The 14,825-nt window shown below is 40.2% G+C and overlaps 1 protein-coding gene across 5 annotated transcripts in view; it reads left to right on the top strand.

The window, feature by feature from the left end:
• Positions 1-14,825, top strand: part of SLC26A7 (solute carrier family 26 member 7) — a 155,017-nt gene that overhangs the window by 107,318 nt on the left and 32,874 nt on the right. For all 5 annotated transcript variants that reach the window (XM_053208544.1, XM_027064252.2, XM_053208545.1 and 2 more), the window contains 3 exons: positions 225-338; positions 8,743-8,820; positions 9,839-9,934. In XM_053208544.1, coding sequence (XP_053064519.1) covers positions 225-338; positions 8,743-8,820; positions 9,839-9,934 — 288 coding nt within the window. The remainder of the gene's footprint in view (positions 1-224; positions 339-8,742; positions 8,821-9,838; positions 9,935-14,825) is intronic.

Below are 14,825 nucleotides of genomic sequence, written 5' to 3'. Positions count from 1 at the left end.
GTGGTTACAAGCATTAAATGAGTAAAATGCTTGCAACAGCTTCTGGCTCATTGTAAGCACTCTATAAAAGTCAGCTATTTTTGTAGTGGTGGTTAAGTCACAACAAATGGGGAGAACAGAAATGGGATACAAACAAGCCTCATCCTTTGACAGGAGGCACCTGTGGTCACCAAAAGTTGATTGTGATTGAGTAATGGTATATTCTCCTATTACCCATCTTGTAGGAATTTTTGGCCCACGGCCTCAGCAACGTGATTCCTTCATTTTTCTTCTGCATACCAAGCGCCGCTGCCATGGGAAGGACGGCTGGCCTGTACAGCACAGGGGCAAAGACGCAGGTAACCTCATTGTTCAGAATGGGTCAAAGCACTTCCAGTTACTCTCCCTCTTGGACAGTGGGAAAATTGAGCTTCTCTCTAAAGACCTGGAAGTATTTTCACTTCTTCAATTTTTTTTTTCTCTAACTGGTTTCAAGAAAGTTTGTCTGTCTGTCTGTCTGTCTTATGAATGATCCTTCCAGAAGCAGAATGACTAGGCGAGCAGTCAAAAATCCTGTACTGGTGGCAGCTTGACTGTTGGCAACGTTTGAATAAAGCTCCCTCTAGTGGTGCCGCTGATTTTGTTTTTGGCTAATCTAACCAGTCCATTTGAAAAAACTTCCATTTTTGTTCATTTTTCCTTTTAATGAAATGAAGTCAATTATAGGCAAAATCGGTCCTTGTTGCTGACATTACTGTCTAGAGAGAGGTACAGGTAGATAAATGAGTAATAAGTCATCTGTGCACATTTTAGGCTAAAGAAACAATCAGCATACATTTTTAGGAACTGAAATCGATTCAACATTTGTTGAGAGCCTGCTGTATACCTGGCATTATGCTGGGTACCAGTAAGCTGACAATGGCGATAATGAAGGTGTTGCCATGATTTTGATGACGATGGCGGTAGTGTTGGTGGGAGCATGCGTTGAGTTATGTACCAAGCACTGCGCATCATACTTGTTATATAAGTGAAGTCATTTAACCCTTTAGGCAACTCTGTGAAAGAGGCATAATTATTATCCTCAGTTTCCACACGAGAAAGTTGAGGGAAAGAGGGTTAAAATAACTTGCTCAGGTCACAGAGCTCGTGAGTGCCAGAGCTGGGATTTGAACCCAGATAGATGCATCTCACCTCTTGCACTTTTAAGTACTATTTCATATAAGAAAATTTATGTATATGTTAATATAAGAAGTTAATATTAACAGCTAACCATTTTTAAAACAATACGCATTTATTTAGCATTGGAATTGAGTGAGAATTTTTTTTTAAGTTTATTTATTTATTTTGGGGGGGGAGGGAAGCACTGAAGGGGCAGAGAGAGAGAGAGAGAGAGAGAGAGAGAGTCACAAGCAGGCTCAACACCATCAGCACGGAGCCTGAAGTGGGGTTCAAACTCACAAAGCATGAGATCGTGACCTGGGCCGAAATCAAGAGTTGGATGCTGAACCAACTGAGCCTCCAAGGTGCCCCCAAAATCTAGGATTCTCTACCAGTTTCCACCTGGTTTCTCACAAGGGGTCGTATATTCAATTTCTGCTCTTCATATTCAAGGTAGATAAATAAAGTGAGTGGCTAAGGGCATGGATTCTAGAGCCTGGACTTGTTTGTGTTCTGGCTCACCACTAGTGGTTGAGTGACCTTTCTGACCTAACTGGACTTGGGCTTGGCTGTTGAAGTATTTGTTATAAAGATTATATGTTTTTTGTTATAAAGTATACATGCTTACTTAGCCCAAAGCCTGAGCACTAAATAAATACTCGTTCATTGGTAACAATGATCATTGACTGTGTTGTTATTATCATTAAATATTTTTATTAGAATAAAATCTTTCCAGAACCTTTTGTTTAACATTTTAATATTAAAACATCCTGGTTTGATTGGTGTGCAGTAAGGCAGTTTCTATTCCAAGCTGCCCCTCCAGCTTGCTGGGGATGTTGAGTAGGTTAGCATCTCCATCCACCACATGGACAAGAGAAGGTTGGTGTGGACTCTGTGAGGTGTCTTCCCCCTGAGTGTGTACCATACCTAGAGTTTCCTTAGGCATCTACTGCTTTTCCAATGACTATTCTGGTAATAACAAAACTGTCTCATGAATCTCTGTAGCTTTAAATATTCAATGTCTCAAGGAGACAATACATTGAGAAAACATGTAGTTATTTTTAAATCTTGGACTTTTTATGCTTCATTTAAGTTGGGCATAAAGTTGCTCAACTAATGGAGTGGGGATGGAGAAGCACCTTTCTCTGTTCTGCAGGCCACATGTTTGAATGATAAGAACAACAGAACTTTTCTAAGGACTTTTCAGAGTTATTTTTCTGCCTGGTACTTTTTTTCTGGACTTCAGAAGAAATGAAAGAAATCTCACAAAACACAACTTCAGAGAAATAAACGAAGCTTAGCAGGAGATTATTTTCATGCTGTTCTGCTTGTTGAGACGGTCACCAATCTGTTCAACAATTCCCATTAAACTGCACAGAGAAGGAATCTGATTTAATGTGCATACCCAAATCGAAGATGCTTTCCCATGGTAGTCATTTTAGACCTTTAACACTGCAACTGTTAAGTTTATGTGGGTATAACTGATAACTGACATGATTTGAAGAAGGCACTGGGGAAGCCAAGGCCTTGAAAGTTTTTCTTTTTAAATAGGCTATTTGTGAAACCAGTCTTCTGTGGGACAAGACTTCACAAAACAACCCTTTAAATGCCTCTGTCTTTTTTAGGAACTAGAGTTATCCCCAGCAAATTAATCAAGAAGGCCTAAAAACTTCTCAACATTTAAGCTAATGACAAGTAATTAAAGGAGCAGTGGGAACCACCTTCCATTGTTATTATTTCACTAACTTTTTCTTATTCAGAAACATTATTAGGCGGCACCTGGGTGGCTCTGTAGGTCAAGGATCTGACTCTTGATTTCAGCTCAGGTCATGATCTCACAGTAGTTAAGACCAAACCCTGCCTCATTCTGCGCTGGGCATGGAACCTGCTTAAGATTCTCTCTCTCCCTCTCTCGCTGTCCCTCCCGTTTGCACACATGTGTGCATTCTCTTTCTCTCTCTCTCAAAAAAAGAAACATTATTGATATTTCTCTGTAGAAAGTTATTTTTTTTTAATGTACACATGATCTTGTTACGTCCTCCTAAAGCCCATAGAAGGCTTTGCAGAGGTCTCAGAATTCATACCTGTTTTTACCTACAAGGTTCTGGGTGCTTCCTTCTATAGCCTCATCTTGGATTCTTCTCTTCCTCTTTCTCAGCTCTGGGGCTGCATGGTCCTCCTTCCTTCCTGTGGGCCACAAGTGTCTGTGGCTGCCTCCCCTTCCCCTCTAAGTGAAGTCGTCCCGTCCTTCATATCTCACTGCCCCTTCTGGCACAAGTGTTCTTCTCTTCAGGGTCAGTTGTACACAAAATGTTTGTCAGTGCGATTTATATGATTCATGCGTACCTTCTACCCTTGACTTAAGCTCCTAGAAAACAGCGTCCTTGGTGTCTAGCCCAGGACTCAGCACCTAGTAGGTGTTTGGTAATTATGTGTGGAAAAAATGAATGAAAAATGAAAACATTAGATAATATTAAACTAGTCAGTTTTGCTGACATTAAGCAGGGACAGGTGAGGGGTGCCTGGGTGGCTCAGTCAGTTAAGTGTCCGACTCTCGATTTCAGCTCAGGTCATGATTTCACAGTTCTTGAGTCTGAGTCCCCATCAGGCTTCCCACTCTCAGCACGGAATCCTGCTTGGGATTCTGTCTCTCTCTCTCTCTCTCTCTCTCTCTCTGCCTTTCCCCTGGTTGCGCATGCTCTCTCTCTCTCTCAAAATAAATAAATCAAACTTAAAAAAAAAAAGGGACAGGTGAATACATGGAGTTTGTATTGGGACTTATAGTGCATTTGAAATCAGGAAAATCCCACTTGAAACCAGGCTCGGGGTCACAGACTTTAGAAAAGTGCTGTCCAGGGGCCCCTGGGTGGCTCGTCGGTTAAGCGTCAGACTTTAGCTCAGGTCGTGATCTCACAGTTTGTGGTTTTGAGCCCCGCTTCGGGCTCTGTGCTGACAGCTCGGAGCCTGGAGCCTGCTTCGGATTCTGTGTCTCCTTCTCTCTGCCTCTACCCACTCACACTCTGTCTGTCTCTCACTCTCAAAATTAAATAAAACACTAAAAAAAAAGTAAGAAGTAAAAGAAGAAAACTGCTGTCCAGTAGAAATGTAACACGAGCCACATAGGTAATTTAAATTTTCTAGTTGTCATGTTTTAAAAAGTAGAAGAAACTACTAAAATTAATTTAACAATACATTTGGATTTATCCAATGTAGTCAGAATATTATTTCAATAAAGAATCTGTCCAAAAATTGCCAACAATATGTTTTATATTATCTTCTTATTGTACTAAGACTTCAAAATCTGGTGTGTATGTTACATTTACAGCCTATCTAAATAAGGACTAAACACATCTCAAATGCCCAAGAGTCACATATGGCAATATTAGTGCATTTAGGACCATTTTACATACAAAAGAGTTGATGGTAAAGCCTTTCATTGCTTCCAAAAATCAAATTAAAATGTTTGAATTGAGGGGCGCCTGGGTGGCTCAGTTGGTTAAGCGTCCGACTTCAGCTCAGGTCACAATCTCGCGGTCTGTGAGCTCGAGCCCCGCATCGGGCTCTGGGCTGATGGCTCAGAGCCTGGAGCCTGCTTCCGATTCCGTGTCTCCCTCTCTCTCTCTGCCCCTCCCCCATTCATGCTCTGTCTCTCTCTGTCTCAAAAATAAATAAACGTTAAAAAAAAATAAAAATAAATGTTTGAATTGAAATAACTAAAGATACCGAGTATTTACTACCAAGTACCGCAGTCAGAGCCCAAACACAGTTCTATCCTCCACACGTTGAGGCCCTTTTCACAGTGATTCCCTTAAGATCTGACATGCTGAGCATGGATGTCTAGGAATAAGAAGGTCTCGGGGCTGCCTGGACACACCAGCACAAAGCAATGTTGGCAGGTCTTGCTTCTGTCCTTCCCTCTGAAGATCGGTAATCATGGGAGGGAGCACACAGTACGCCCTGGCTCTCTCCCCTCTGCATTTCCCTTTGCTTCCAACAGAGTAGATACACTGGTGCTCTGCGGGCAGTTTGGGAGGCTTCACCGAGCCATGAAGGGTGAGAGGCAGCGTCGGCTGCAGGCAAAGCTCGGTCACAGCCAGAAACGACAGCTGGCGTGTTTTCCCGCAACACTCAGATTGCCTTTGGGTTCTAATTGCCAAGCTCTGTTCCTTTATTCTTTCGAATTTGCCTTATTGCTTCCAACGTCTTTAAAGCTGTCTTCGTCTAGCCTTCATGACCCAACATCCACTCTCTCCATCTGCCCTTTCCCGTCACTTTGGCCATTCCCCTACTTTCCACAAAACTGTGCATATAGTGCACTCTCAACCAACTTTGCATCTTTTGGCAACCATTTAGGAAGGAAATGGCTGGCATCTCACTCTTCCTCTGGCCATCTAGATAGGTAGGGGTAACACTAATGTTTGCAGAGTCCCCTCTGTAAGCAACCTACAACATATATGGTATATGTAGTAACGTAACAAGAAGAAATATAGATTTCATTATCCTTTATACAGAATTAACTCAATATGAGTAGTTAGATTTTAGAGCAAAAAAAATGTCTCTAGTTAGTTAGTATGACCTGGAAAGAACTGAAGAGTAGCACACCTAGACAGTGTTTGCCCTGTACATGACTAAGGGTGCAAACACTTGTCGTTACTAGTTACAACCTAAGCCAACTTGAAACTTACTAAGAAGAGGACACTTAAGTGGTGTTTGTTTTCTGAGTTTAAAAAAAAAATAACAAGGTTCTCTCTTGTTTTGAAGGTTTATTTATTTGAGAGACAGAGAGAGAGAGAGCAGGGGAAGGGCAGAGGGAGAGGGAGAGGGAGAATCCCAGGTAGGTTGTGCACTGTCAGCGCAGAGCCTGACGCAGGGCTCGATCTCACAAATTGTGAGATCATGACCTGAGCCCCAAATTGAGAGTCTAACGCTCAATGACTGAGCCACCCAGACACCCTGGTTCTCTGTTGTTTGGTTTGCAACTTACCTTTACAGTTTTTCTCTTGGTAGATCAGAGGTACATAAAAAGCAACATTTCATATGCAAAGTACCAGATATTCAGAAATCGGGTCATACTTGAAAATACAGCTCAACTGTGTTCCAGAAACCTGAGGTTAGACAAGTCTATGATAGCACTGCAAATATCTGATCTGTGTTCAGCCTCTTTGCACAGTTACTGAGTGGGCCATATATAAATGATTTGGACTACATGATCTCCAAGATTTTTACAAATCCATGTTTCAACATCTGCGGGTCTTCGCTATGGAGACAACGAATGTCAGTATTTTGAGAGCTTAGAGGGAAGGAACTATTATATCATTGATTTCTATGAACTAGAGACACTGGACAGAGCTGATAAAGATTTCTTGTCCAATTAGGTACACTTACCTTGTGAGCGAGGGCATCAACGTTTGGTGAGGCAAAGTGCATTGAAGGAGCCAACCTAAGCCATTTGCTTCTGTGGTCTATTTCACTGTATGACTTACCATCAGACCTACACAAATAAACTTTTTTACCCATAGTTTATCATCCTTTGCAAGTAACATCCATTTAGTTCTCAATTCATGTTGACAGTGACTGAAATCATAGTTCAGTGAGTGCACAATTTGATTATTGATGTACATACAAAGAATCATGTGAACGAAAGGTCAGTTAAATATTTGAGAAAAGCCCAAAGGTAGTTGTAGTTTACTGTTTTTAAATAAAATTAGGTCTTAATTTCTATAGCAGCTTCAGTGAATTATAAGGTATTTAAGAACTTTAAAATACATTTGGCTTTATGGATCCCAACTTGGCTCATAATCCACATGCCTTCTCACTCCTGAACTCTACGATCTTGGTCAAGTCACTCTGCCTCCCTGTGCCTCAGAGCCTTCCAAAGAGGTTTAAACTATAGCTGCCAAAGTTCACGTCTGCAACTAAGATGAAGGGTTTTATTTTTAGGTACATTGTAGGTATATGCATGAAGAGGCCCACAGAAGGGTACATGCTTTCATTATCCTTTGTCATGAGATACACTTTAGCATCTGGTGTCCTTTTCTTTCCATAAACATGCTGAGTCACTGAGCTAGTCAAATGAATTCTATGATCTGCTCTCTGATCTGCTTTCTCCAGCCTAATAGAATGTCAGACATATTATGCTGTTTAAAAATTCTTATGCAGTGGGTGATGGACATTGAGGACCTGTTGGGATGAGCACTGGGTGTTCTATGGAAACCAATTTGACAATAAATTTCATATTAAAAAAATTCTTATGCAAAATCACCAATCATTCCTAAATGATCAGTTCTATAACAGTTTGGTATACTGTGATTTGTTTTATGAGTGATCTTAAATCCCTAATGACTTGTTTCCTACAGAAGGATTTTCTTTCCCCTTTATATGCTGGGGAGTGTCAGAGATGAGTTCCACTAAATATGAAAGGAGCCAGTGTCTACTGTGACTTAGCTTAATGGTTTTGAGTTTCATCTATGCTGTTGCATGAGTAGTATTCTACTGTATGGATGTACCATAATTTATCTATTCACCAATTGGTGGGATTTCACTTATTTATCATTTTTGGTGTTTATGAATAAAGCTGCTATAATTATTTGCATATAGGTATTCTCATGAGCATATGTTTCATTTCTCTTAGGTAGTTCTGGGACACATGTAAGTGTATGCATAACTTCATAAGAAACCATCAAACTCCTTTCAACGTGGTTTTACTATACTGTGTTCCCACCAGCAATGTCTGGAAACTCCAGTTGTTCTAAGTCCTTGCTGACCCTTGATATTGATAGACTGTTTACATATTAATTTTTCATTTTAGCCATTGTGATAGATCCTGCTTCCCTGTCCTATCCCCATAATGATATTCTGGGCATCTTTGTGGTCCCATGAAAGCCCTCTTTTCTCCTGTTAGGCTGACAGTTTGGCCAAATGTTTTTATTAAGTCATGCACATTCACTTATGTGAGATCAGGTTCTCTATCAAGTGGAGCATAGCTAGGGGTCAGGTGTTCTGAATTGCCTTTTGTCAGCAGGTTGAGTTGGTTGGAACACGACACTAATGACTCTTCAGGATTAATAAAATTAAGCCTATTTCACTACGGAGACTGCTCCTATAATCCCGTATAACTGCTTCATCCTAGAACCCTTCCTAACAAAGAACTCCAAAGAGAATAAATGCTTCGGTGGAAATTTATCATCAGCAGAGAAAAAAACTCTAAGCTGCATATTCAGTTATTATTCAACCTCGCTACGAAATGAAGAGAGTCAAGCTGAACAACAATGGGCTAAAGGACTTTTAATTGAAATGTCACTTTCACTATTAAACAAAAAAAGCCATTGCTGTGATGTGTGATAAAAGTTGATGGTGTCCTATTTCTTTGCGTGGAATTGCTTTTCTCTCATCACTGACTTAATTTGATTGCACCAGTTTGTCAGCTGTCACGTTTGGGTTTCCTCTGCTGCAAAATATAGATAATGGTAGTCTATGCAGTTTAACAATCATGCACTAACATTTGGTTTCTTATAATCAAGATGAACTAAGAATTATATTTCCCCCATAACTTTGGAATAATAAGAAAGTCCAACACTTTCTTTTTGTCTGTCTTGTACTTTACAGGTGGCTTGTTTAATATCTTGCGTTCTTGTCCTGATAGTCATCTATGCCATAGGACCTTTGCTTTACTGGCTGCCCATGGTACAGTAGTCCTTTTTCAATACCTGCTTGTCAACATTACTTTTAATGAAATCATTGTATATTAAAATGTCTTACGAGAGTGGATTCAATGACCCTGCATATGAAAGCCACGTGACATAAGTAATGATTGAATGAAAGGAAGGTGGACAGAGGCCACCTGTGATGGGGGAGGAATGGGAAAGGACCGTGGCTGTTTTCTATTTCTTAGGCTCACGTGTAAACATGGCATTGTGGAATTAAATTTATTCTGGGCTCATTTGGAGGGGAGAACTGGGCAATCTCTGTTATAAGAAATAGGCTTTGGAAGAGCTTTATCAGAACTTGGACTGTTGGAAAAAATGTGTGCAGGGCAATGGAGTAGGAAATCAAATACATCTTGCCACCTTTGATACATCTTTATACAAACTGATTCAGAACACCAGTGTTAACCAGTGTTTACCTTGCTTTTCATAAGCCTGGGGCACCAATGTGACCCAAGTAAGTTCCTGGTCTTCTGGGGGCCAGAGACCATCTCAGTTCTGTCTTGTTCTAATTCTTCATTCATATAGTGAGAATAAATCATTTCCACAGGAGGATCATCTAATAATCAGGTTCACCTTTCCAGAGAGTTATAAATATCTTCAGGTGAAACCAGATAATTGATATTGAAGGCAATTATCAAGAGATATATAATATAAATATTTAATTTTCTGCAACAAGTTTCAAATGGCAGTAGGTAATTAAAGAGTACATTCAGCTATATAACATACACCCTTATAATTCATGACTTCCCTTTTTTTCTTTCTTGTGTTTTAGAATGGCGTTAAGTTTTACACTGTGATTTTCTAGAATTGATAGTATATCCCTAAAGTACAATAATAGGTTGGTTCTAAACAAAATGAGTATTGTTTTAGTCTTCTAAATGGTGATTGCTTTTCTCTAGTAAGTACTTTAAAAACAAATAAACAAAAATACCTTGGTCCTTTTAAATTCAGATTAAAATCTTTATCTTCTTCATCAACTTATTTCCTATTTATAGTGTGTTCTCGCAAGTATTATTGTCGTGGGATTGAAGGGAATGCTAATACAGTTTCGGGACTTAAAAAAATACTGGAATGTGGATAAAATTGATTGGGTAAGTAGATATTTGACCTAAAATTACTGTCTTTGGCTTGACCATGTATTGCAAAATGAGCTTTTAATATTTTTATTTGCAGAAAAATAGTTTTGGCCATTTGAGACTTGTCCGCTACTTGTAAACTACTGTTTATTTTTTTCAGACTATTGAGGCATTAAAATAGAATATGTCTTTATAAGAAACAGAAGTGGAATTTTGTCCAATTTTGATTGATGTTTTGTTTGAGAACTTTGAAGTTTATTTATTTATTTTGAAAGAGAGAGAGTACAGGCAGAGAAGGGGCAGAGAGAGGGAGAGACAGGATCCCAAGCAGTCTCTGCACTGTCAGTGCAGAGCCCAACATGGGGCTTGAACTCAAGAACCGTGAGATCATGACCTGAGCTGAGGTCGAGTCAGACACTTAACCACCTGAGCCACCCAGGCACCCCTTTTGCTTGAGAACTTATAAAGACATGCTAGCTAAATTGAATGGACTGGAGATTCTCAATTTCCATTATGAATTGATTCTGGAAGTGAAGCTCATCAAGGAAGTGCACATTAATAGAAGACATATGAAGAACTGTCATTAATTGCTAAGAAACGTGTTACATTAATATAGGGTGAATGTATATTTTTAAAATTTTTTTAAAGTTTATTGACTTACTTTGAGAGAGAGACAGAGAGAGCAAGCAGGGGAGGGGCAGAGAGAGGGAGAGAGAGGATCAATCCTAAGCAAGCTGTGTGCTGTCAGCATGGAGCCCTACACGGGGCTTGAACTCACGAACTATGAGATCATGAACTGAGCCGAAACCAAGAGTTGATGCTTACCCGACTGAGCCACCCAGGTGCACCAATTGGGAAAGAAATAAGGTTCTGCAAGGAAATTGTGTGGCCCTACGTTTAGCCCTTGCCACCCCCTATAAAGACTCCTCTACCTAAAGGAAGGATAGCTTCATACGTTTGCCAGCAAAGGAGGGACAAATGGATTTGAAAGCCCCACTCCGGCAACAAAGGAGTGTATCTGTGGGCACAGGTAAACTTCTTAACAGTGACCATATTCCTTCTAAACATAAAAAGTCTCATTTTAGTTTTAGGGGGGTTACATTGAGAGGAGCATTATGTTAATTGGATATTAGGGGATTAAATCATACTGAACAATGATAAAGTGTGGCTTCTGCTAACAGACATGTATGACATACTAATTCTAGAGAAATGTGTCCGTGTGGGAGCATCCAAAATTCGTTCTCTTTCCCACATGGGTAAAGTATTTCGTAAGTACCTTCTCTTTATTATGACATTCATCATATTGAAATGCAATTAGCTATATATCCCCCCTCCTTCAGAATCTTTGTTCCGACTTTGGGTGCCTACTTTGTGATGGTGCCCACTTTCGTAATACTTCTCTCAAGGCTCAGTACCCTCCCGCAGTACAATGCTGGGTGCTGCCGGAGTGCAGGTCCAGGGGTTCCTGAAGGATGAACGGCGTCGGCGAAAAAGTAAAAATAAATAAATAAATAAATAAATAAATAAATAAATAAATAAATAAAAATGGGCACAGACAACAGCAGCGCGTTGAACTGGCCGCTTTATTGTGGCAAACGTGGCATTATATTTGTTAGCGATTTCCTCGTAGCGTACGTCATCTATGTTTTCTGGCATTACCTAATTGTAAAAATGTGCCAATGTGTAATCACCCTTCAAGGAATAACATGGTTATTTTCTCATAACGTTTCCTCCTGCCCTTCGCTTATTGATTAATTTCTTCATATTATTTTCATTATGTATCTACGTTTATAATCTATAAAGCATTTGCTTTGCTGTTTTCGTGAGAAGCCATTTATCTCTCAACACCTCAAGTGGAACAGTTACAGGGACATGACCTCTTAGTTGTTTTCCCAAATCATTTGTGGTTTGAGGAACAAAAGTGTTCGCCTTGGTCCAAGGTGCCAGGAGGGGGCCAAGAGGGCCTTAGAAACCCACGCCTTATACATTCTCAGAGAGACAATGCACCTAGGAACTAATGAACCATTCTGTACTTCAACTGACTAGGTTCAATCATCATCTGGAATGCCTCCTGGGGGCCAAGTGGGCCTAGGGGTTGGAGTTAACCTGTGCCCACAGATACACTCCTTTGTTGCTGGAGTGGGGCTTTCAAATCCATTTGTCCCTCCTTTGCTGGCAAACGTATGAAGCTATCCTTCCTTTAGGTAGAGGAGTCTTTATAGGGGGTGGCAAGGGCTAAACGTAGGGCCACACAATTTCCTTGCAGAACCTTATTTCTTTCCCAATGGTTCTTTTCCCAGGGGGCCTGTTGAGGGCAATTCCCCAACAGACAATTCCCCAGGTACTTTTATTAAGGCCAAATTACATAAAAGCGGGAGTACGAGAAGCTTCACTGTTCGTGGGCCGCCCTGCAGTCCCGATCCGTCCACCACCTGGGCCGAGCCATCAGGCTGGTTGAATGGCTCGGCTTCCAGCAGGGTGCCATGAGGAATGCAGAGATAAATAAGAACTACTTGTCTCCTCTTGACACTTAACATTTGTGCAGGAAGCAGACATAGAAACATTAACTTACTATGAAAGGCATGCTACAACATGACCCGGAAGCAAAAATACAAGCTTGGGTGGTGGGGGAGGGGGTGGGGGGGGAACACCAGGGTGGTTCAGTCAGTTAAGCATCTGACCTCAGCTCAGGTAATGATCTCATGGCTCATGAGTTTGAGCCCCGCATCGGGCTCTGTGCTGACAGCTCAGAGCCTGGAGTCTGCTTGGGATTCTGTGTCTCCCTCTCTCTCCACCACGCCCGCACTCACACATGCGCATGCGCTCTTTCTCTCCCAAAAATAAACATTAAAAATATTTTTTAAAATGTACAAGCTCAGCGCTGGGAGAAAAATGGAGGCCGGACCATTTAGTTTGGACTGGGTTGATAAAAAACACTCCGACAGCAGAGCTGAAATGTGAATTGAGACTTGAAGGAACTGTATTTGATCGGCAGGCCAAGAGGTTAAAATTAGCCAGACTGATGGAGGATCATGGCTTTTTAAAGCTGATATGTGTGAAGTAGCACATGGAAATAGAGAAATTAGAAGATGCAGACTGAATTACAATTTATTTGGTAACTCAGATAAAGGTAATCCTAAGGAACTCATTAATTACATAAGACGGAGCACATTACCATATTGGAAGGGAAGAGATGCCAGGGAAGGCTTCTTCCAGGAAATGATGGGTAGAACATCTAGTAACAGATGGGGTATAGAAATCACCGAAAGGAGAAATAAGAATGAGATTTGTGTATTAGAAGGATTGCTTGAGTAATTTAGGGAAGATGGATGAAACTGTGTTAGTAAGTCAGGCAGATAAGTGAGGAAAGCCTGGAACAAAACTGAGACCAGGAGGTTCAAGAGGAAGAAATAAGCTTGAAAAATATTTAAAACATTGCATTAATTGGTCCTCACCACCAATTCATCATATACAGTGCATCAGTCTAGAACTACTTCTGAGTTTCTAGTTAGGAACATCATTGCAAGAAGATGATGTCATTCAGTTATAGAACATGGAAGATTGTTTGAAGGCATTTAGTGGTTACTTTCAGTTAGTTTGTTTTTTTTTAATACAGATTCTCATTCCTGAGTTATTTTTTTCAATTCATCTCTTTGTTTTCTGTATGTCATCAACAAGTAGTTTTTCAAGAAAGGCTCATGTGTTTTATATCCCCTTTTTTTTCTTTCATAGTAGAAGGAAGTTTTTGACTGAGTCTAACATGCTTCCCTCAGGACTGTTTAGACTTGGCACTATCTTTGGGTATTGAGGGATAAGTCAGAGAAATCACAGGTCAACGTGTTTTTTTTTTTAAGTTTATTTATTAATTTTGAGAGAGAGAGAGAGAGAGCAAGCATGAGCAGGGGAGGGGCAGAGAGACGGGGAGAGAGAATCCCAAGCAGGCTTTGCGCTGTCAGTGCAGAACCCCATGCGGGGCTCAAACCCATGAACTGGGAGATCATGGCCTGAGCTGAAATCAAAAGTTGGACACTAAACCAACTGAGCCACCACGTGCCCCAACATGATTTGTTATTTTATCTGAATTAGTTTTTCAGCATGGATGCTCACTGAAAGTCTTACCTGCCCATGAATTTGGTAATATTATCAGAATATTTCTTGTGGCTGAATACCCAGTATCGAATTCCTATGAGAGTGACATATATTTTTTATCCCCAAATTAAGGATTATATACAAATTTTTTCTTCTAATATATTTTTGAACTTTTTTTTTCAAACCAGATGTTCTTTTAATGAATTATATATTTTCTGATTTTATTTTGTCTTTTTGTATCTATACATTTTCCTATGATTATTTTTGGGAGTGTGTATGTGGTTTCTCTGGACCATTTACTGTGTCTCTGATTATGGATTTCTAGTTGTGATTATCCTTTTTTTTAGCTTTAAATATGGATTTTATCTCTTATTTCCATCCACATCCTTTTCTAAATTCTTCCAGCTTATTTTTTAATCTTTCAGGTTTTTTTTTTAAATACAGTTTTTCTTCTTTGACCTTTCAAATCTATTTGTGTGTGTGTGTGTGTGTGTGTGTGTGTTGTATGTGATTATATTGCGTATTACATGTCTAAATCTACCCTCTGTCTCTGTTTCATTGTTTTCTTTCTTTCCCCCATTTCTATGAATAAGTCCCTTGTTGATTCTTTTATGATTATAATGCATTTTTAGTGGACCTGTTTGCTGAAAAATAATGTGGGAAGGGCACTAGAGCAGCCCACGGCTCTGATGTAGGTATGTCATCAGAAGATTTGGCCCTTGTTGAAACAAAGCCTCACAATCACAGGCTCTCTTGTGACCTGACACTTGCTACCTTCTCTCCATTCTTCACCTTGCTTCACCTCTGTCAGTCTCCT

Source organism: Acinonyx jubatus, chromosome F2 (assembly GCF_027475565.1).
Source record: "Acinonyx jubatus isolate Ajub_Pintada_27869175 chromosome F2, VMU_Ajub_asm_v1.0, whole genome shotgun sequence".
NCBI lineage: Eukaryota > Metazoa > Chordata > Mammalia > Carnivora > Felidae > Acinonyx > Acinonyx jubatus.
This window is presented reverse-complemented; position numbering and strand designations above follow the sequence as displayed.